The sequence below is a fragment of the Camponotus vicinus genome, unplaced genomic scaffold (assembly GCF_025532165.1).
Source record: "Camponotus vicinus isolate PSW18456_S1 unplaced genomic scaffold, iyCamVici1.0 SCAF_3, whole genome shotgun sequence".
Lineage (NCBI taxonomy): Eukaryota > Metazoa > Arthropoda > Insecta > Hymenoptera > Formicidae > Camponotus > Camponotus vicinus.
In genome coordinates this window covers 15,408,547-15,432,639 of record NW_028141967.1, presented here as the reverse complement: position 1 = coordinate 15,432,639, position 24,093 = coordinate 15,408,547, and the positions used below count along the sequence as shown (strand labels likewise).

The 24,093-nt window shown below is 34.4% G+C and overlaps 1 protein-coding gene across 4 annotated transcripts in view; it reads right to left on the bottom strand.

Annotated features, from left to right (window-relative positions):
* The window catches only part of LOC145968000 (uncharacterized), a 227,849-nt gene that overhangs the window by 23,950 nt on the left and 179,806 nt on the right, over positions 1-24,093 (bottom strand). For all 4 annotated transcript variants that reach the window (XM_083093159.1, XM_083093162.1, XM_083093161.1 and 1 more), the window contains exon 6: positions 1,423-1,644. In XM_083093159.1, the coding sequence (XP_082949285.1) occupies positions 1,423-1,644 (222 nt within the window). The remainder of the gene's footprint in view (positions 1-1,422; positions 1,645-24,093) is intronic.

The window sequence follows — 24,093 nt, the reverse complement described above, 5'->3', positions numbered from 1 at the left end:
AAGCGCGAAAATGGATTTTAATACATCCCTTTAGACGCGCGAGACGCGGTGAAAAATTAACGCGGCGGGAGACACAAGAAAATCTGGAGCGAAATTCCCATTCACAATTTCGGCTGTCAAAGGGCCGTTTAAATATAATTTGTTGGATATTAAATATCGTATTATTGTTCACGCACGCTATTGTTTTGGGACAATGCGCGATAAGCGTTTATATTTGCTCTGCCTTTTCATTATTTCTCCCCTTCCCCTTCATCTTCTACGGATCCATAAAAATATAATTTTATCGCGGGGGAAAAAAATGCGCTATGCATATCGTGATAACGCAGTTGTGGACGCAGCGAGATGTACAATACAAATGGACCTCCCGACGTCAAGATTAATTAGTCATGGAAATAATAATTTACCTCGTCACCCGCATGTAATTACAACACAATTATGCGCTTATTTATAAACGGGCAGAATTAATCAGCTGCTCGGATGTGCCTCGGAGCGAAGGAACATGCCGAAATAAATTTTCGTAATATGCGGAAGTGGAGAAGTCAACTCTAATCGCCTTTAATACACTCGCGCGGATTACCTGTGTGAATGCAACTCCCGCTTGATATGAATGTCTGACGTGTGTGACATGCATATGACGCACGATGGTCGGTATTTGTATCGAAATGATGCAAAAAATACGAATCATGCGAGATACATGCAAAAATTTCGCGCATGCCATTCAGATATTGAAGTGTCTTCGGAAATATTGCAAAGCGAAATATTGAAAAAATTATATTCTTCATTTTAGAAAAATTTCCTCCAAATCTTTGCTTTAAAAATATTCTAAAAAATTCAGAATAATCCTCTTTAAAAGTCTTTTATTAGATTAGATCTCTTGGTACATGAAATAAAGAATATATTCTAAAGAGAGAAACTATTATTATTAGAGGGAAATCTTCTCATTTTTAGAACATATACTTGGTGCTTATTTAGTAAGAGATATTCTGCAGATTAGTGAATTATTCTATAATGTAGAATATAATTTTTTCGATGGAAAGATAAATTTTTTTTTACGCGCTTGCTTGTTAAAAAATATGGCAGATAATAATTCCATTGAATTGTAAAAGCGGAAAATACATTTATATATTCCTCTTCTAATCATTATACCATAAATATAGATCATATTTTTCCCATTTCGAAAAAAGTGGTTTACTGAAAAAAATTCTTTAAAAAGAAACATTTTGTAGGAAAAGAATTTAAAATTTTTACATCGTGCTAAAGTACACTTGACATTACATTTTTTTAAAATACACGATCCACTGTTATGCATAATTAAAATGCAACAAATTCGTGCTGCGTGCATGTTAAAATGCGTCTTCGCCGCCATCCATGTCGTGCATCGCTGTCGAGTAACACGAGGGAGGCTCTGCTACCGGTACTCACCGTCGTTGTTGGTCCGCGCACGAGGCGGGGACGAGCTGACGGTCGGAAGATTTCTCGAAACATTGTCCCGGGGCTGCGGCTGCGGTCCTTCGAGATTCGGGCTCGGGCTGAATTCCGTCCTGAAGTCCACTCTGTCGAAGCCCTCCTCGAACTCGGGTATCAGCTCCACCTCGTCCGGCTCGACCTCGCCTATGTATTGCTCTCGTAGCACCGATCTCGGAACTGGAACGGAAAAAGAGAGTTCGGAGAGAGTTCTCCTCGTTGTGTAATGGACTCCATCAGCGACACATCAAATATACATGGAGGACGAAATGCCATTCCGGTACAAGATTGCCGATATAAGGAAAGAATCCGGAACCGACGACGAGCGTCGAGATAAAATCATTTCCGCACCGGTATTGATTTCGGAGCTAAGAGCTTGCGATCGCTAAAATTCGAAACGGAAGATGGAACAGACGATGCATGTTTCATGAATGAACATGAATGGATTAAAAAAAAATAAAAAAAAATAAAATCCCTCCTTACTACGTATGATTTTTCTCTTCTCGCAATCTAAATTTTATAAAATCATTCATTAACATTAATGCTATTTTATCCCGAAAGGGAGGGAAAAATTCCGCAGTCCATTCCACGCATTCTATACGCATTGTGTAGCATCGACCGAAGTCCGCGCGAGTTTGTGCGGTCAGAAGCTTCAGAAGCGGATAGATAGGCAATAGAGCGCGGATAAGCGTCGATCGGATCGAAACGTAAACGTTAACGCTATGCTCGCTCGCAAATAAATCCGTTTCACGTGTGTGTGGGTGCGCGGGCGGCTAATACCCGCCAGTAATAACGTTGCATTTGCAAGCAAGTAAGCAAACGGGTTCGTACAACACGTTATATCGAGTCGGAATGAAATGCTACCGATCACGATACGCAATCGTTATCGTGCTTGCTCGATGCTACCACCATTTTTCATTCGCCATAAGCGCTTGCAATAAACCTTCGCGTTCCCGGAGGACGATCGTGAATCCGTGACATATGAAATAGCTGGCACGGAGCAGTCGCGAAATAACATATACGTGATAGAATATAGAGTGATGTTTCGAGAAGCGCCGATTTAGTCGGTTGATTTAGGCTTGATTTTTGCACCAAGATTAGTCTTGATATTCGAGACGAGATTTTTAATTTATTTGTTTAACAACAATTATATTAACGAAATTTTTAATTTGTTTGTTTAAAAACATTTATATTAATAAACTTTGAAAAAATTATTATAAACAATATAATATAAATTATTATAAATTATTATAAACAAAATAAATAATAGAGAATTTTACACAATTATTTAGCTTAACATAAAATTTATATATATAATTTTTTTTGAGAAGTAAACGAATGACAGAAATAATAATAATTGTGTTTTAAATTATTATATGTTATAAAGATTATATTAAATATTATTTTAAACAATTATTTAGTATTAAATAAAAATTTTCAATAAAATCAAGATATGCGACAATACGAGACGAGATTTTTACAAAGATTTCTTTTAATAAAATCAAGACAAGATTTAAGTTTTCGCAAATTTTCAATGTCAATACAATATTTTTACGAATATTGTCCTTTACAACTTTATATCGATTTATAGAAAAACAATTATAAATTGAACAACGACAAATGATGTCAATTAAAGTACGGAAATATAATAGTCAATCATGATGATCCTAGCATTATATTTTAATTGGAATATAATGCCAGGATAATCATGATTAACTGTTGTATTTGCGTACTTTATTATTATATTTTGATTCGAATTCTAATATATGCTATAAAATCATAATTTTTTATTCTCATAATTTTTTTGAAATAAAAAAGAAGTATAAAACATATGCTTTCTAAATTTTGGACTCTAACAATTTTTAAATTAAACTAAAATAAATTAAATTAAAATAAACTAAATAAAATAAATTTTTAAAATAAACTTGTTGCATTACTAGCTAATTTCACGTGTATACAGACGTGAATTATTTATTAATTACAAATATAGTAATAAATTTGTTAAATTTGTTTTTATCCTATTTATAGAATCATCAGTTATCCTCTTAAGAGATCCGAGGCCACAAAATTTCTTCAAATTTATTATCACTGTCCTGAAGAGGACGTCAGTCAGTGAATTAATTTGCGACGTGTTCACCGAAACACCCCTGAATATTTTTCTTAAAATCCTATCAGATCGCTTCAAAATAATTTCCGCCCCATTTTGCCTGAAAATTTCCGCATAGTAATCCCCGAAGCACGGATACTCAGTACAGCTGGATTAAAGGCAAATGACGCGACTACGTGAAGCGGGTGGCGTAGCGATGTAGCTTGTTTACTGCAATTAATAATCGTAATTTAACACCAATTTTGCGGCAGCAGTACATGGTGCAACGGGTTATATCCAGTCTTGGTGTTCGCGCGCGTATGGTGGCCATGAACACTTTAAACCGAGCGAATACATTATGACCCACGTCCACGTATAATGGAACGGGGAAAATGTGGAGGGCGAAGAAAGGGAGAAGAGAGGATGAAATACTATAGTGCAACATTATATGCATCAAGTATCGTAGAAAAAATATCATTTTCCTTACCACCGTAAGCATTAAACAAAGTATCATGTCGTTAATAAAGGTACTCGGGTTGAAAGCAATTTCAAAAACCATGCCATATCAAATAAATCTTTTTAAATAAAATACATCGATATTTTCACGTTGTGAAAAAAAAATATTATAATTATATCAGTTTTTACTCTCGACTGCCACAGGATAGATTATATATAAACATAGATCACACTTCTCTTTTTACAAAAAATTCATTTTTCAGAAATGTTCACAATTTAAAGTGATACCATATAATCAAATAAATGGTTTCATTATGTTTCATTTTATTAATATTCTTATTATTAATTAGTTAGTAGCTACAGATAATTAATTTTTTTACAAATTACATGAATCGATAATTATATTATTAAAAAATTTATTCGATTTTTTGCTCCCTAAAATTGCTTTCACAACTCGAATGTTTTTATCAATATTAAGTAACAGTAATTAATAGAATACTAATAAAATAAAAAGAGAATAATGAAACATAATTTATTTGAATGTAAATTTATATGCAGATGTCATATGCAGATGATGATTTTTTAATAAATATTTAAATTTTTTAAAATATTAAATTAAAAGATATCTTTATTATATAAATTGTGTTTCATTACTTTTATTAATTTATTTAAAAATTGTTTCGAAAAAATTGTTTAAGAATTTATCAATTTTTTCCATGCACATTTTATGTTTCTTAAGTTCCATTGTTAAGTATACTCTATTAATTAATTATACGTTGCAATTTTAGATCAGTTCGGCGTGTGTATCATTGTTTTTCTTTAATTTATCTATATCGTTAATTTATATACCGATAAATTACTGAATCCGTATGCGCTGAAAATAGAAACACATAGTAATGACGTGCACGACCGAGGTATAGCTTACTCGTGGCAATTAATTATAGTAATTTAATACCAATTTTGCGGTACAGCTTGCCGTAAATGCGGGTTAAATTTACTTTGTGTCGGTACACCGAAGCTTTAATCTGCGTGGATATATTAGAACTTCACAAGAGCGAGAATAATGCAACAAGGGAAATATTTCGGTGAGATGCGCCATAGGATATTGCAGGTGTACGCGTAAGTTAATACAATAATTACTTATCGCGTGATCGTCTAATTATTGCAGTAGACGAGCTTGTTCGTCGGAGATTATCGATCTATCGAAGATGAAAATTATAGAATAATTCTTATTAAAAAAAAGAGAGAGAGAGAGAGGAGAAACTTCGGTCGTTATTTCTTCAACACGTTGGACAATATCACGAATACCAAAGCTTATTACCGCGTACCATAGTTGCTGTTAACTTAACACAGCTATAACGGGTTACAGAATGGAGGACGTTTAGCTACGGCTAGCAATAATAATTACGAGAAGCAGCAATTTACGATGCGCCAAGCTTTTACCAGCTTCCCTCTTTTGAGCGAGTATTAAGATATTATCCAGGAATTTTGTCCCTCCACAAGTATCGTATCGTGGTATTCATGGTTAACAAGAGCTGTATATAAGTTAATTACCATAACATTTAATTCTGCTTTTTAAATTTTTAAACTTTTTCTCGAGAGACTACGAAATTTTTTTTCGAGGAAAACTACAAAATTTTTTAAATACAAATAAAGATACACATGTGTATACAATATTTCTGATTAAAGAAAGTATTTTAAAAAACGGTTCAATTAAAATAAAATAATTTATAATTTTGAATTTTGACTTTACGCAAAAAATGATCGAATCAGTATCGAATTCTACCCACATTATTGAAAGATCAAAATCAAGAAAGCCGAGGCGAGGTAATCAAATCTTTAGATGTTAGTTTCAAGTATCGTTCCGTCACGACCAGATCGTGAATCACGACGCCCGTCCCGTCGAATCGAGTGCTTGCCAGGAAGCGGCAGTAAAGCCTTCAATGAGTTCATCGTGGAGGTGGCCGAGATGAGGACGAGAGGGTCCAGGACGACAATAATTGTTCCCCGAAGTCCCATCAGTGAGATATATCGCGTAGACCTTGGCAAGGCCAGGGGCATCCTAAATTCTATGACTCTCTACGCCGCCGATTCATTAATAAGATTCTCGTAATGCGCGAAGAGCCCTTCCAATCCCACACGAGAGATTCCACGGAACCCTAATATAACTGGGGTAAAATTTCGACGAAACGATCAAAACATATCAGAATCAATCCAAGTTTCCATTACTCGTCGACAGAGATTCCGCGAATAATATAAGTAAGCAGTAAGCTGCGAGTTTATAAATGTGGAGATATATTAAATGGGTCTTTGTATATCGATACACAAAAGTCGTTCAATCGTCAATTGTCTTCTTTTCAAACAGACTCCCTTAAATTGAATCAATGAAAATGTCATTGATTAAAGCAGCGACATTTTCACTGAAGACCAGTAAACTTTTCACTGATCTTCGGAAAACACTTTACTTCTTGATCTTATTTCATTGATTATGATATTAAGATTTCAATGAAAAATCAGTTTCACTATCATTAATTAGATATTCTCATTGAGATTTCACTGTTTGTAGTATTATATTTATAATTTTATTTACGTTTATTTACATAATTTATTCATATTTAATTTATTCACAATATTGTAATATTATTTATAATTTTAAATTTATTTTAAATTTATTATATTTATTTTTATTGTAATATTATTTATTATTTTAAACTTACTTTAAATTTATTATATTTATTTTTAGTGTAATATTATTTAGTATTTTAAATTTACTTTAAATTTATTAGATTTATTTTTATTGTAATACTATTTATTATTTTAAATTTATTATTTTAAATTTATTATGTTTATAATTTTAATTTGCTAATGATAATATATTGATTCCATTTAAGAGAGTAGTGTTTTGAAAACTTCATCGAAATTTTAGAATTCATAATAATGACGCGAAATATATATCTAATGATTAAATTTAGCAAAGATGTTTAATTATATAAGGTAATGATTTGAATAAGCAAATTGAACAATTGGATCTTCAGAAGTATAAAAATGTAGCAAGCTAATCTATTTTCGAACGATACCGAGTAAGTATTTTTTTAGAGAATTTATTGTTTCATCCTTTCGTCGAGTCACTTTTCACGCATAAAAATCAATACTCAGGATGAGTATATTAGAAGAAGACAATGGCAACGATTGTGATATAAAAAGAAAAATCTATTTTTATCGCCAAATCTATGTTTATCAACTAAATCCGTCAGGAGAATTGAACCGTCGTGTATGACGTTGTTAAGTTAAAATAAATAGCTTCCTTTATGAAATTTTAATTACCACTTTGTATTAATGTACTTCTGCTGGCAATGTTTGAAATTTCAAAATTGAATATTTCAGTAATTACGGGGCTTTAATTAAATTTTTCTCAAGTTAAAGTCGATTGCAATTTAATTGAAAGCTAAGCTTTCTTTTCACTTTTGAAACTCGCTAGTTAAATAACTCGCTAATTAAGACACCGATAACATTTTCTTATGAAAGGAAAAAAAAACCAAATGCAAGACTCAACAGAAATCGCCATTGCTATAAACACTGAAATAATCTATGCGAATCTAAAGCTCATAAAAATGTAAACCAAGACATTTAAACATCTTAATCTTTTCCAAAGATGTGCATGTCGTTCTCTTTTAATCATTCCATCTTTCAAAGTGAAATTAGTACGTTACTCGAACAATAATCGCCTTACAATGCACATTCCGTTCTTGTAAGCGGTAAACGCAACACTTTCATTATCGCGATGAGCCTCCGGAGATATTCTCCGTCGTTTGTATCTGTTACGGACACTGAGCATATTCAGGGAAATCGGATATGAGACGACACTTGGTAACGGCAGGCACGCAGATGATCTTGAATGGACTGAAATGTACGCTGGCCGCGCATCCGAAATTAGGAGCATGTACGTACGGACGAAAGGACGCCTCGCTTGCATCGGTTTGCTGCTGAGCAGTTTACTTGGATATCGCATAAGCACGTCGTTTCGTGCCTTTATCATCCCGTTCTGCCGTCAGCACCGACGCCGATGCGAAAATCACCTTAATAAGTGTCTGAAACTCCGGAGAGAGGACAAAGAGAGATACTCTCCAATTTACAAAACGGACGGGAATATCGCGAGATATTACGAGAGTTTCCGTAGGAAGAAAAAATAAGCTAAGTTTATAGAAATAGAACGGAAGAATATAATATAATTCTCGGCATAAATTCAAATACATATAATTACACTCGCGAGAGAGCCGCGTGCTTTTTGAGGAGGCAAGTCGCGGTGTATTTTAATAAACGAATTCGCTAGAATTTTTTTTTATCCCCCCCGTCCACCCCCGCATCGCGCATTTAAACGCGTCGGCCGTAGACGTGTCAGCTGAAAAATCCATCAGATCCGCGCACAATGCTATGTCGGCGCTGTGTTTTTTAATTGCGCGCAAAAAGCGAATTGAAATCCGCGACTGGCGCGAGTCGTTATCCCCCTTCGATGCGCGCGAGAAGGATACGAGGTGACGTGAAATCCGATGATGAAAACGGAATCGCGGGATTCCCTTCGGAAGCGATGGACGCGCGGGGGGCGGCGATATAAATCTCCCCCAAGACTGACAAACGAAAAAGTTAAACGCCGTAATCGAAAATGTAGTATGTAAATCCCGCAGTGAAACACGAACCCCGACGCTCGTTTATACGTATATCGCTATCGAAAATTTCACGCCCGTCGTTTTTTGCCCAAACAACCTCCCTCATCGTTTCCCTCTCCCCCCCCCCCCCCTCCTGCTCCCGCATCGTCTCTCGTTTTGTACCGCTGTCACTGCCGGAACAGGAGCGTTGACCGCAGGAAATGCAAAATCGTTTTGTCACGCGAAAAAGTGCTAACCAGTCGACAATGGTGACCCTGTTTCATCGACCCACCTTTCGCGTCCATCGCCGCACACATATCCTTCCACCTGCCCTCCCGCCCAATTATATTTACATAGAAATATAAAAGAGAACAGGGGAAAGAGAGAGAGATGGAAGACACAGCACGCGCGGATGCGGCTGCCAGGCCAGTGTAAACGTGACGGTGATTAATGAAGAGCGATAGATCGCTCGCCGAAGAGTCAGGACGCGCGTGATTGCGATTATTAATCGCGCGAAGCGATAAGAATGAAACGTCGATTGAGAGAAACGGTTAATGTAAATTTGTGGCCGAAGATTAAAAGGTGTGACATGTACATTGCCCAGGTTCCTCGCGTGGCATCATCGTCAAAGATCGAATAAAACGCCCTTCGGAGAGGAATATAATCATAGAAAATCCATTTTCAAATTCTTCCACATTTATTCACCGAAGTATTAAATTCCTCGAAGAATACCGAGGGACCTAATGACTCTTCTTCTATCTTGTTAAGCGAGTCAATCATCCATCTCCATTCATCATATCGTAAACATGTAGCTTGCCACCCCTCTTCGCGCGCCTTCATGTGACGCGGACGTGTGGAACATGCGTGTTATTTAAACGCGAGAGAGGAGAACCTTTTTTTATAAATATCACGCTAACACATATAAAATGTCATTTTTATTTATACTATATTATTCTCCTTCTCGGCATTATTTTCTCCTCTATTTCTTTCGTCTCTTTCTCTCTCTTTTTTCCTCGGAGCAAACCTTCCGCGGCGAGATAAAAGTGTTTTTGTTCCGCTTATTCGTCATATAAATCTGGCATCGCGCCAGATCTTAAAAATGCGCTCGAGTCCTTTTCATTTACTTCTGGCTACTTTTGTTGGCTTAACAAACTTTTACGAACGTTTAAGAAACTCGACTTCGTCCCTTTTCCTTCTTTTAGAAGTTCCTTATAAAAAACTTAATCGATTTTATTCAACACAAATGTCTCTCCGAGAGATAATCATTTCATGAAAAAGAAATATATATATTATCGTTTCAATTTATTTATCTATTTATCTATCTATTTATTTATCTGTAATCTTTCTGCGTATTTTTGTAAAGATATCGTATATATTTTAGATGGCATTTCTTTCTTCAAACGATTGAATAAAGGATTTCTCTCGTTCCTTCTATTTTTAAAAATAATAAAGTTATTTTAATTGTACACATCCGATACGATTTCGATAAAAGACGTGTATAGTTGTTTTATCTTATGTTAGAAGATATAAATCTCCCCTGCGTTTCTTGAGAAAAAAAGAATGGATTTAAGAACAAACTTGTAGGCATTAAAAGCAACTCGAAAATCCGATATTTATTTGTTAGTTTTTCTTCGTGGTAATGCAAACATTCCGCTGCACACTGATTTAGAGATGCCCCGAGAGAGAGCGAAAAAGAGTGCAAAACAACCGAAAGCTTGAATTGCAATTTTCGCACAAAGGCCACGCGCGAGCGACAATATTGAGTAAAAACCGGGCTGCGGATTTGAATCTGGTCACGGAATGTATTACAATACATATGTAGTATACGAACGAGTATGCAAATTCACTCGCGGCTGACTATTCAGAGGCAGAGGCTACTTGTCCGAGCAGACACAGGGGCTTACTACTCGCTCATTATCTCTCCATTAACCTAAGTATCTTTAAAATAAATAATATTATCGCGGCATTAAATAATGATGCTAATCAAATCGATAAAAAAATACTTAAATACTATTTAACTACAGAATATTTAGATATAATTGTAATTAAATTGATTTCTCATATTATTTAATTAACTAATTTATTTATACTGTCATAAATATTACGCGAGTGTTATAAAATTTCTGTCATTTAGAAATAAATTAAATATAATGAATCGACTAATCGAAACAAAAAGAGAGCGATTTTGTATTTTCACACATGCTGCGTTACCGCTATTTATGACATGATAATAAAAACTTCCTCGAGGGTAGATTTCACGTCCGAATGAGTTGCGTTTGTAGACCAACGAGGATAATTCCACCACCACTGTTCTTAGCGTTGTTTCTGGATTCCACATTGCTTTCTTTTCGTTTACCTTGCTTTCTTCTCCTTTTATCTCTTGTTGTTTTCCCCTCGCACTCGAATTGTGATGTTTGCATATTGTTGTTTGCATATTCATTCCGAGTTCACATCGTTCCACAATTACTACCGGCGATATATATGTATACAACCTTGTACTACATCCTCTCTCTCTCTCTGTCTGTCTGTCTGTCTCTCTCTCTCTCTCTCTCTCTCTCTCTCTCTCTCTCTCTCTATTCGCCCACTGGGCGATTCGCCCGGGATTGAATAGAGAGAATATATACGAGAAAGTAGTATGCCATTGCCTGGTGCAAAAGGCCGAAGGCGGTTATTACGTGGGATGCGTTATGCGTAATAACTTTGTAATTGTCATCGCAAAAGCACAAAGTGAACAGATATTATCAGTTCAAACCTACTGCCATTGCAATATGGTCAGTTACTGTATCATCATGTGAATTCTGTTGCGATTATTTATATATCTTTTATCTTTTAGCGATGCATTGTTCGTTGATTGCGCGCGCAATAATGCAATAGAAATTTTGCAGATTTATAAAGAATATTTCCACGCTGTACAATTTTCGAAAAAGTTTGCAAAAATAGTGGTTGGCAATTTTTTTTATGTGTAATTTTTTACATATAATGTACATATATCTGAAAATATAATTCCTTTATGAAATTCCTTTATGAAATTATAAAAATATAAAAGTAAAAAAAATATATATAGTCTCCAAAAAAAAATATATATATATATCCTCCAAAAATGGGGGTGAAAATTAGGTTTTTATTTTTTTCTCAAATTTGGAACAAGTTAAAGAAATTAGGTGGATATTTTCTACTAGTAAAAAGGTTATTTATTAATATTTTTTTCAGTCTATTGTTATAGGGGGATAAAACTAGCAACCTCTATTCAATTTTTTATTAGAACTTTTTAATTGGCCGGAATATGATCATCTAAAAATGCATTAAAAAGTTTGATTTATTTAGAAATTTTTTTATTTCTTTCATTTTTTCATAAAATCAGTAGTTTTCAAGAAAAAAAAAAAATACGTTATCGTGCACAGTACGATGCTAAATAGCATAGGTTTCGAATTACGAGAAGTTAAATTTTAAAATAAAAATAAAATTAAATGTGGGGAAAATTGGAACAAAGACAAAATTATAATAAAAACCTAAAAATCTAAAAAATAAAAAACCTAATTTTTATCCCCATTTTTGGAGGAGTGTAACTCCACAAAAAGAATCTCACATATTTTGTATCAATGAATTACATTAATAATTATTAATAAGTGCATGTGGGACTTGAAAAATCGAAAAAATTCCCTTGTTCAAGATGCTCATATAAAGTGCACATATAAAGGAATGTCGTCCTGGGCTCGAAAATTAGTCAAAAAGTTACAGTTAAATTATTCACACAATTATCGCAAATTCGAAAATACCCTTCTGTGAGGAATGCGAGAGAAAATCAATAAAATGTATCATCTGTGCAAATTCCTCTGTTCGTCGATTACACGGATAAAGATTGCATTGGCTTCGCGAATTATTCGAAATTGGTAAGCTTTCATTGCGCCCAATGAAATATAATATTACCGTACTTTTTACAATCTAAAAATCCTTCAAATTTGCATGGAGAGAATTCTGCACGCGAAAATGCATTAAAGATGCATTCTGTAACTGGCGGAAAACGCAAGAGAACAATTTTTCGCTTCACTTCAACCACTTAACGGCCCCGGTGTTGTAAAGTCCCGCACGAACCAATGAGCAGTTTCCATCCCGTTTCACGTTAGCTAGCGAGGGTGGCCAGCGATACACACGTGTCAGTCACCATCGTCGCGTCAGGTGCGTTCACTCGGTGTGCGAAGGTGAGGGAAAACTCGAACCTTTAATAAGCCGTTGGATCTCCGTCCTAGCTAAAAGTGTATACGTGCCCGGATATAGTTGTCACTCTTCGTAAATAACGATACACAGGTAATAATACGATTTGACGTAACGTGTTGATTACGTTCTGAATGTGTTTCTTGCGAAAAGTGCTTCGTACGATAAATTTTATGTATTGTAAAAGTAAACTCTCGAGTTAGACACAAGATTATATTCAATCATAAACCAGTATTTTTATTATTTTATATTAATTTATTAGATTCTATTTATTTTTAGATATTATATATATTTTATATTATTTTATTTTATTCTATATATTAATTTATTTAATATGCCATGCAAAAGACAATAGAAATATAATAAAGAAAATGTATCATAAAGATTTATATATCCATGTCGAATATTCTTAATAATTTATTACAGATATTGAGAAAATTGATTTTAATAATAGAGGTTTTGAAGGAATCTAGAGCAATTATTTACATAAAAAAAAAGAAGAAAATAAAAATTAATTCAAATGATCGAAGGGTCTTTCTTACATTTACTTTTTATAATAAATAAAAAAAAATTTTTTTTAGAAGCGGTACTAATTCAGACCGAGACGCAATCTTTCTTCCCCCCCCCCTCCCTCTTCTCCTCTTTTTCTCTCAAGATATATGCATGTATATATCTTGCGAGCGACCACAGGCGAGCGAGGGAGCGAGGGTGCCGCCCATGAATTCATTTGCAAAGGGGCTTCGTTAATCTCGGCCGGATGCGCTTCCCAATTGGCGGTCGCCTGTGATTGAGCGAACGAAGAGGAGCGCGTAAATCGAGCGTGCATATGTCTCAATATTCGCGAACGCGTGGGATCACGTGTCTGCGTGCATTGTACGCGCACGATTGAGCAATGCAGCGGCGCGGCACGAAACACCCACGCGTCCCTTGATCAAAGTGCCGCTCGAGTTGCGTGCGAGGCACGGTTCACCTGCCGATGATACGTGGTCGCTTCACGGGCGACGATGATTTTCGTCGAATGCACGTCGACGCTTCCGCAAAATCGTGGATCGCGAGTCGCCTGAATTAAACAAATTACGATATATATGTACATGTATCGGATCTACTCGTACATCGATTATTTAGATATTGTAATGATCCAACGTAGTGTAACAAATATTTCATTTTTATGCGCTTGCACAACTCCATTCTCGTTGAGTTATACGATCTCGTTTCGACGATTCGCTTTTTACGTTTTTCGCAAAATTCTTTGCGTTGCGCGGAAAAAAATTTGCGTTAGATTTTACCTTTTTAGAAAATTTCCAGAGCTTTAAAAAAATAGCGTACACACATATATTTTTACAAAAAAATGTATAAATACAAATAAAATATATGCGAATTTTCGTAAAAAGAAATAAATAAATAAAATGTTAAAAAAAGCATAAATAAAAAATGTAATATTAATATGTTGGGTTATTCAAGTAATATATATATATATATATATATATATATATATATATATATATATATATATATTTGTGTTTTCGATATATATGCATAATTTATATAGCTTGTAGCAACGCTGACAATACTCGAAGCCAGATTGAAATCTATTATGAATTTCCGTTGCATCGCCACAATTCGTATATAATCCTGAAATCCGATATTAAAACGAGACGATCTATCTATCTCGGCTGGAGTATCTCGTTATCCCGGGTCAAAGTAGCATTGGTAATGCGATGCATCGGTCGGCGGAAACGCGGAAACCTCTGAAGCATGGGGCTGCAATTATAATGCAATTGCAACGGATGGTCTCGCTGTAGAGAATTTTGAACCGCGGAGGACGAATCCGCACGTATAGCGACCGCATTTATTTGGCAAACGCGACAATCTCGGCCGTTGCCGAGTCTTATTCGATCAGAAGCATCTCCGAAGGTTCGCGCTCCTGAAAAGTTCGATGGCTCTGGTGGTTGCGGAGAATTCAATTCCCGCGTCAACAGAAGCGAATTTATCGCGACCGGATAAAGGAAGGACGCGCGAGAGAGGTTTGGAGAAATTGTATGAATACAAAACTTTTCCCGGGTTACTAGCTAGAATTTCGTCGCTACGAGATTACACCTCATCGCGTTTATTCGCATAATACCTGTTCCCTATTCCCGCTAGTTTGACGGAGAGGAAAGTCATTTCCCGGCAAGTGCTACGTCAAGAGTCGCTTGTTCCATCGGAGTTGGATCTACGTATTTCGGCGCCTAAAGGGGAGGGGTTAAAAATAAGCCCATCTTACGGAAAATTTTAATGATAAGAGAGACACATTATCTCAAGAAGCGAGTTCTAACTAGTTTCTATTTTATCTTTGCTCTTTGGACCAGCGACGGACTTTGCAGGATGAAAACTTTAAGAGAAGATAGTGGCTAGTTGAAAAATGGGACTCCCCTTAAAAATAGGGACCGAAGTTTATCTATACTGGAAGAGCTATAGTGATAGTCTCATGAAAGATCGATCTTATTTAATTTCCAGATCTTTTGACTTTTACGAGACTGCAACTAATATTTTTTGCAGAAATTAGTATAACACTTTTATATAAAATAAAATATAATTAAAATGTAATTATAAAATAAAATGTAATAATATAAAAAAAATATAAAAGAAATACAAATATAGATATATAAATAAAATATAAAAGAAATATAATAAAAGTATACAAATGAACATGATATATAAAAACATTGATATATAAAAATATTCGCTGCTGTTGAAAAAGAAAATTCTCTCGCCCTGATTTTAGTAAATAAATTATCTGCGTCACAAATTAGTAGTACAGCTGTTTTCCTTATTTATTCCATTAAAACCCAACAAAGGAAAAAAAATAATAGATGACGCACTCTCGATAATTAAGTATCGTTTTTTTCGCTGACCGGAACAAATGCGATATTTTACGATTGTTTTTCTCTGGAGTGCGAAAAATTTTATTCCTCTTTTTCCTGAACCGACAAATATCTCCGCGAAACGAATCCACATATTTAATCACTGTACATTTATTTATAAATAAAGAGAGAAATGGGTTTCTAAATAATAAATTTCTTTCACATCTAATCAAGCAAATCTTGAAATATGGACTCGCAGAATAAGTTTATAAATGGTTTACGGTGGTGTCATTTAAAAAAAGAAGGATAATAGTGATTTCTGTATTTTTTAGTGAGATAAAACGCGACATGGAATGATGAAAAATGTCGGTGCCATGAAAGAAAAGCATAAACGTCGAGATGAGTTATATCTTGCTGATCTTCCTCTAACGTCGTGTTACAGTTAAAGATTGATTAAAAACGCTACCGACGTGAATAGAATCTGGAAACGTGTTTATCGCGATATACAATCGTAGACAAATCATAGCGTCCATGAATAGCGTGCCCTCAAAATTCAGCGATTTTTAAGCCACGCAAAATGGAAACGAATGAGGATTATTTTGGGCGCAAAATAGAACTCTGGATTACTTTACACAGATTTATATATAAAAAATAGATAAATAAATAGAATAAAAATAAAATATAAAAAGAAACACGAATTAAAAGCGTAGGATCAATATTATTTCACAGTCGTGCAAACGAGGCGTATCGCGTTCATGGTTCATGAATTCAATTATTGGAGTTGTACACAAACAAACACTTGATCATGGCCGGCAGCGCGTTGGTAAACGTGTTCAGTTTGATATCACGCGCAATAGTATACATCTGGTCCCTGAAGTTGATAGACATCTCGCCAAGACTCGGCCACTTGTTGAAAACTTGGTTTCGCGGCGATCTGTAAACCCAGCTGCAAATTGCAATATTGCGCCTCGTGATATTTAGTGAAATCAAATCAGAGACGAGAGAGAAATAATAAGAGCAATTGATTGACGCGTTGATTTCGTCATTACACGTCCTAATAATATATTTATTTAAAAATTTAAATCTCATCTTTCGCAAAACCGAGTATTATTTAATGAGAGTGTAAAATCTGCAAAGAATAGACTTTTTACAAAAATATAGAAAAGCATCTTTTATAAATATTATTATTCATAATAGTAAAAACTGAATAAATATAGAGCGATTTTTTCATGAGGGAATAAATTCAGGAAACATTCTTTCAATATTTTTCATTTTTTACAATATATATCGTGCAGTTATAATTTAATTTATTTTGTTGATAATAATTGTATATAAAATAAACACAGTTTAATGATACACAATTGTAAGAACTTTCCTAAAAATTATTTTTTTTATGTTTTTATTTGCGCTCTTTTCCTAACTATTATGGAATTCAGAATACAGAGAAAATTCGCGCTTTCTATTAATGCATATTGTATTAGAATTTTTCAAATAAAACGCGATCGCATAGCTATTTGTTGAAGATTGCGAGTGCGACCAGTTGAAGCTCTAGTGGAATTGTAAGTCGAATAGCATCCTACGATCTCGGACAAGTCCTGGAACATTGAACACAAAACGATAGAAATAAAACGCTCAATACCCAGGATAATTCCCCGTGTTTTCAATCTCGAAAAACATCGGCGTACGCATTGAATTCGGCGGAGTTTAACGAGTTTGTAATCTAAAATATGCAATCAAAACCAAACGCTATTGCCCATGGGACCCTACGTTCTCTGCTATCTTGAAATATTCAACGTTTTATCTTTGTCTCTCGATCGCGTAATAAATTTTCGAATATGAGCGGCTTGTCGACAAAAAAAAGGGATGAAAAAATCGGAATGTCAAATTAATATCGAGAGGAGAAAATTGAAATCTCAAAAATAGAGAATATATTTAAATGATTCACTATAGAGAAATATGTGACTTGATATTTCTTTCGAAATCGGTACGCTTATCTATTCATTCTATTTATGATTTTCGGTTTTTATAAGTATATAAATTTCAAAAAATTAATGTTTTATTTATTTAAGATATATCCGCTGTAATATCATATTAATTTACTAATTATCATTACGTTCAAATTTATTAATATTAATTTACTTTATTACACTTTAATTTATTATTTTATTATTATTATTATGTTAATCTTTTAATTTTTAAAAGTGTATATTTATAAATTGTATGCCAATTTTTTAAAATACTAATATGACATAAATATAATATTTAATATTGTTATTAATAATTATAATACTTATTTAATATTATTATTAATAATTATAATAGATTAATTAATTATATTACACCTTAGTAGAATTAAATAGGTCCTAGAAGACAAAAGGATTAATTTTTTTGATTCTTTAAACCATTCTACTTGAAGCGATCGATTTCTCACATACCTTGCGACGAATGGATTGCAAATATATCGAGTCCCACGGCACGTAAGGTCATGATTTACAGAAGCTCTTCATCATATAATAATCGGATGCACGTAGATTAAGGAATTTATTAATATAGATGTTCGAATTGCGCATGAAAACCGTCACCGCGTACATTGAAAGCGATAGCGATTGATCGGCGCCGACCTGAATTGTTAAACGTAAATCGAATAATTCAAGTGTCGACAGTACACAGCGCACAAATTAGCGCACGTCGCGTTGAAAGACAAATTATACCCGTGGACCCTAGAAGTTCTACTCCCCCGTATAATATATGCACGCACGGTGCGTATAATGGTTTAAAAGCGCTTCCGGCTACGCGCGCGCCATTGTATCGGCGATTGTTATGAATATATGCACACATTACGCACACACGCACACGTCCGGGAAACCAAGGGAATCGATAAATGCCACTCGAAGAGAAGCTGAAAGTTTGAACGTCTGCCGAAAGTGCGTGACTGAAATGTAAATTTGCGGCGAAACCGAGAGAAGACCGCCGGTTTAAAGTTAACGAAATTTATTTACCGCGTTTATATACGGTGTTCTTTTTATTTCGCAACCGGTCGATTAACCATACCGACGGTCGTGTATTTGTAACGCCCTGTTTTTTCCGAAAGCACCCACGATAAAATCGAGATAAAAGGTCAGCTCTGCAGGATTAGTTCATTAATCTTACATGAGGCGGCCACGTGGCGTGTAATCCACTCTTTAAGATGGAAATCGAGACAGAAAGAGAGAGAAATTCGCGACAAAGAGAATATCCCACGGTAAAATATATCCGAAGGGCGATTTGCTCGCGGCTTTAACTTTTCGTTTCGTGACCCAAGTTTTAAAAATCCAGGCAAAATCCAGTGTTTTTTATAGATACACTTACTTGTAGGTTATTCATCGCACATGTCTAATTGTATCTAGTTAATTATAATAATTAATTAATTACATTCCAAAGTTTTCGAAACAATCACAAATTAATAATTATTAGTGTTCAGATGCGCGTAATTAACATTAATTACGTAGGCGTGCAATAAATATTAAAACTATATCGATGGTAAGTCGAGAAAATTATTTAAGTCATTACTTACAAACTCGTTTATCGAACGTTCGCGTGATAAAGTAACAGAAAATTAGTTTGATTTAAATTCAAACTTTTCTTACTCTTTCGCATGAAACTCGGACGCAACGCGCTCGTTTCGCAAAAACTTTTTTGTTACCTTCGGGAAACATCCGATATAAAAAAATATACGTCATAAAATACGTCATATATATGTCATAAAATATATATTATTGTATTTATATGCAATAAACGCTAAAAGATTTATTTATATTTCTTTACACTTCTTTTATATTTATTTCATGGTACATGCATGCTGATCAATATAATATACAGCTTTTTCCTTTAACATAAATATTATTAACAAAATATAGATATTTCCTCTGTCGCAAATATTTCGCTTATAAAATAGAAAAATTTAGAAGTGACATGTATTTCTAAAATTGTGACACGAAGGACAACCTCGCGTGTCCCTTCGTTATTTATTAATTAAAATACGTCTCCGAAACCGAAATAGATTGTGATGCATTAGCTCGCAGCAATTTTAATGAGAATATATCGCAGAGCTATACAATGCCATAAATACTAAACACATCCTCCGTTGATTATGAAGAAAGATAGCGGGACTCCGGGGAGTTGGCAAAGAATTTGTAAATTATAATACATACTGCATACTCTGCGTAGTCTGTGCAAGGAGCTGTAGCATCGAGCTGACGTGTAAATTATCAGTCAATGTCGAATAACGAGTTCGTTCCGCGCGAATTGAATTGATTATTCATCGCAACAAGAGTGGGATATTTTTCATTATCACGGCTCGGATTAACGGCTGAAACTCGAGGGATCATTACCCCGCGGTGAACGCTGCAATGTAAAGTAGCTATATAGCCACACGCCATTGAGTTGGTACTTCGAGCCCTAATTAGCTTCGTGGCTATGCGAGCGCTTGATTTTCTATCGTTGATTGACGTGGCTCTTCAGCCGCGTGTCAAAATTCAATTGAGACGAATTGCCGCGATGCACAGACGCTTCGTTAACTAGCATTAAGCCTATCAATGATTCTTATTATTGTAAATCGAACGGACATTATGTAAAGGCGGCCAAATGCCAGTTTTAATTAATCGTCCCATTTAGAAATATTTTAAGGAAATATGTTGAAATTTAAAAATAAAGGAGAAAAATAACGAGAAATTTTATTTGGAAACTTGTAAATTAATAAAAAGAAAAAGTTTGTAAGTTCTACATTTTCGTACGAAAATGTAGAATAAATTCCATTAAAGTTTCGTTGAAAATAACTTTCGACAAGATTGCCCAATTAACGTCTAGGAAATTATTCAAGCTGATTTATTTTGGCGATTATAATCGAATTAGATATTCAATAATTGAATTGTGAAACGTTTCTTTCGAATGTAATTAAAAGATATTTCCATAAATCGCATTAAAGTGAATAAAGTACGGCGTATAAAGGTGCAGTGATCAATCGAACGAGTAATTTTCTCGCGGAAAGCAAGAAATAATTAACCACGACTGTGCTTGTGCGACGAGGCAAAAATATATCATGAGTTCTTTCGCGATTGATTCATATCAAGCGACGTATGCGTCTCGCAGGATTAAACGACGCATTCATATGTCATTAAATGTCGACTGATTTGCTTTCGAGGCAACGTACGTATATTCACTTTGTCAAGATCCCATGTGTGAAATCAAGGGATGATTCAGTTTGTATCGGGGAAATGGATGGTGAGAGATCGGACGAACTCAGTTTCCATCGGAGAGAGAAAGATGGAGAGAGAGATATGGATAATAATTGATACAACGTATGTACATTGAAGAGAATTCTCAAGTTACCCATTCCTATCATAATGTCAACTAATAACCGTTATCGTGATTTATGATTCAGCAAGCGAAACATTTTCTACGAAACCTTAGCTGATATTTGTCTCTCTAATAAATATTACCCCCTTAGGGTAATATTTATTAAATAGGGAGACAAATCATTAGTATTTTTACGTAATTTTAAAAGGAAAAAACTAAAATAATATTTCCTTTCCGATGAATCAATTAAATCACTTCCTACGTAAATGACAAGAAAATAAATTTCTCCCTCTCATCTTTGAAACAAAAATTTATCTATCAACAGCTACACAATCAACGTTAAAAGCCAGTAATAAATTAAACTTGCGGTTAATGAAGTACTACTCTTCCAAATAAAGCTGATGAACGGAAGACTTTATGGATTATGTTTTGTTTTGCATTCAATGATTTATAAAAGTTCGCATATCGTCTGAAATGCTTTAAATATTTTCCCTTCCGAAGTTTACTTTACTTTATTCCTGCCGGCACAGTTCTTTAATAGCTTTTGCTGTAAATAACTTTTGCTTGAAAGAGCGACTTTTAAGTTTTAACTTCACGGATATTACTTTGCGGAAAAATATGTGTTTAACGTAGATAGATTAATCTGTGACAATTAAAACTTTTACATCTACACATATATATTTTTTTTCTCTTTTGGATATATCTATATTTCAATATGTATAAAAATGAAGAAATATACAAGTAAGTTACAAAATTCGATTTTCCTTCGAAAGAAAATATTTCGAAATAAAATATACGATGACAATTTGTGTTTATATTATTTCTAAAGAAATATAAAATGAAATAAAAGAAACATCTGAATCGTGAGATAGAAAATATGTATTTTGACAAGTCAAAAACATAGCGGATTCTGCAAATTTTTATTTTCCGTTCTCTAACGATCTTGCCATATAATAGCAGCAATATTATCCTAGGCGCGATCAATGTGTTGAAACTGATTAGCACATTTCCGACGTCAATGATCGATCGCGACTTACTAGTAAGAGCCTGCGAATTCGCAGAGCTTCACTTCCAACTCGACGGTCTGCGTTCGTGTCGGGTCAGAAGCAGGGACTTTGATGTACATTGATAATTCATGCGAATCCAATTACACTCTGAGATCGCCCGATAATTGTTCCAGGTCAATGCCCCAGTGTGGAGGATTCAGCGAAGAAGGCAACGAACACGCTTTACGGATATGATACGAATGGAGTGGGAAGGACGTTTGATTTCATTCTGGGGATCGTCATCCGATCGAACGGAAGCGTAGCGGAAAGAATGTTTCCGGCGATACTAGTTAATTTTATACCGTCGGTGGAATATCCGTAGTTGCTGCACCCGACTTCAATTTCAAATAGCCATCTTTTATCATGATTTTTTGATTTTTTTGGTCATCTATAATATAATATTATAATATAGATAAGATGACAGATGATCTCATGTCGGATAAAAATATGTATAAAATAACGAATAAAAAAAAAATGTTATTCTTGATAAAATATGTAAGTGCAGTGGTTTAACTATATCATTGAGAAACGTGTAAAATTAATGTGGATAATAAACGTAACTTATAAACTATAAAATATAATGAAAATATAAAATATAATACATAAAAAAATATGTAAAATATAATAATTAGAAAATATAATAAAAATATAACGTATAATACATAACAAAATATGTAAAATATAATAAATCGATATTCCTACATATGTGTATGTGTGTGTGTGTGTTTACATATTTGATGACGACTTTATCGAAAAAAAAATGTGAGGAGCGATCTTTTCTTTTTCAACCTATCTCGATCATTTTCTCTTATAAATCAAGATTCACCGCGAAAGAATTCGATTCACGAGGAACAAATCTTACTTTCTTATCTCGCCCCAGCTTATTATTCTCAAGGCTTTTTCTCTATTGGCAGTATGTGCGCATACATACATGAATAAGGAGAAACGTTTACTCTCGTCTCAGAATGCTTATCATGAACGTGATTTGACGGATAAGTATAATGTATCAAGGGCTTTTCTTTTAATAAAGATTGAAACACACTTATCTTAAAGAATTTTCTATTATTATTTGCAGATTTTTTATTATTATTTCCACATTTTCTATTTCGAAAAAAAAAATTAATCACATTCGAAAAAATTCAATAAATCAATCAAATCAATAAAATATTGACAAATTTGTAGAGATATCGTTTTCTTCAAATTAGTCGTATATTTTTGTAAGGATATACAATAAATTGCGGCTCTGATATTCAAAAGCATCCAATCACGGATAAATGCGGTTGTCGTTTATTTTTAGAATTTTTTCACGTAAAAAATGCTTACTCTCGCCTCAAAATTCAATTTATCTCGAATATGATCGAACAAATAAGTATAATATATCACAGACTTTTCTCTCAACTTAATAAAAATTTAGAACATACTTATTTCGAAATCGCGTCAAATTTTGTATTAATATTTGCAAAAGCATCCGCATATTTTGAAAAAAAAAAAGAATAATTAATCACGTGCAAAAAAATTCAATAAACCAATCCAATCGATAAAACATTGACAAGTTTGTAAAAATATCGTTTCCTTCGTACCTCTATATCGTTGCTGTTGTAAAGCTCGATGGACAAATTCGTAGTCGTGTATTTTTATAAGGGTGTCTCGCGATAAATTGCGGTTCTACGCGATATTCAAAAGCGTCCGATCGCGGATAAATGCGATCGCGGAGTTTATTTCTCGAATTTTTTCGCATATCCTAACGAATGCGCATATTTTCCTCGCAGCTATCGGGAAAGCCGCGTGCCAACGAGGAACTACGCACGACTCGCCGCCTAAATTAGAATACCGAGGGACGATTCTTTTCCCTTCCTCTCTCTCTCCCCCTCGTAAACGCTCTCGGTTGGTTACAGGAACCGAAGTGACATTGACTAATGAGCTCGCATCGGGCATTCACAGGCACATGCAAATGCGTTCACGGGCTGCATCGCGCGAATCATAATCCATGCACGGTCGTTTACGGCCGG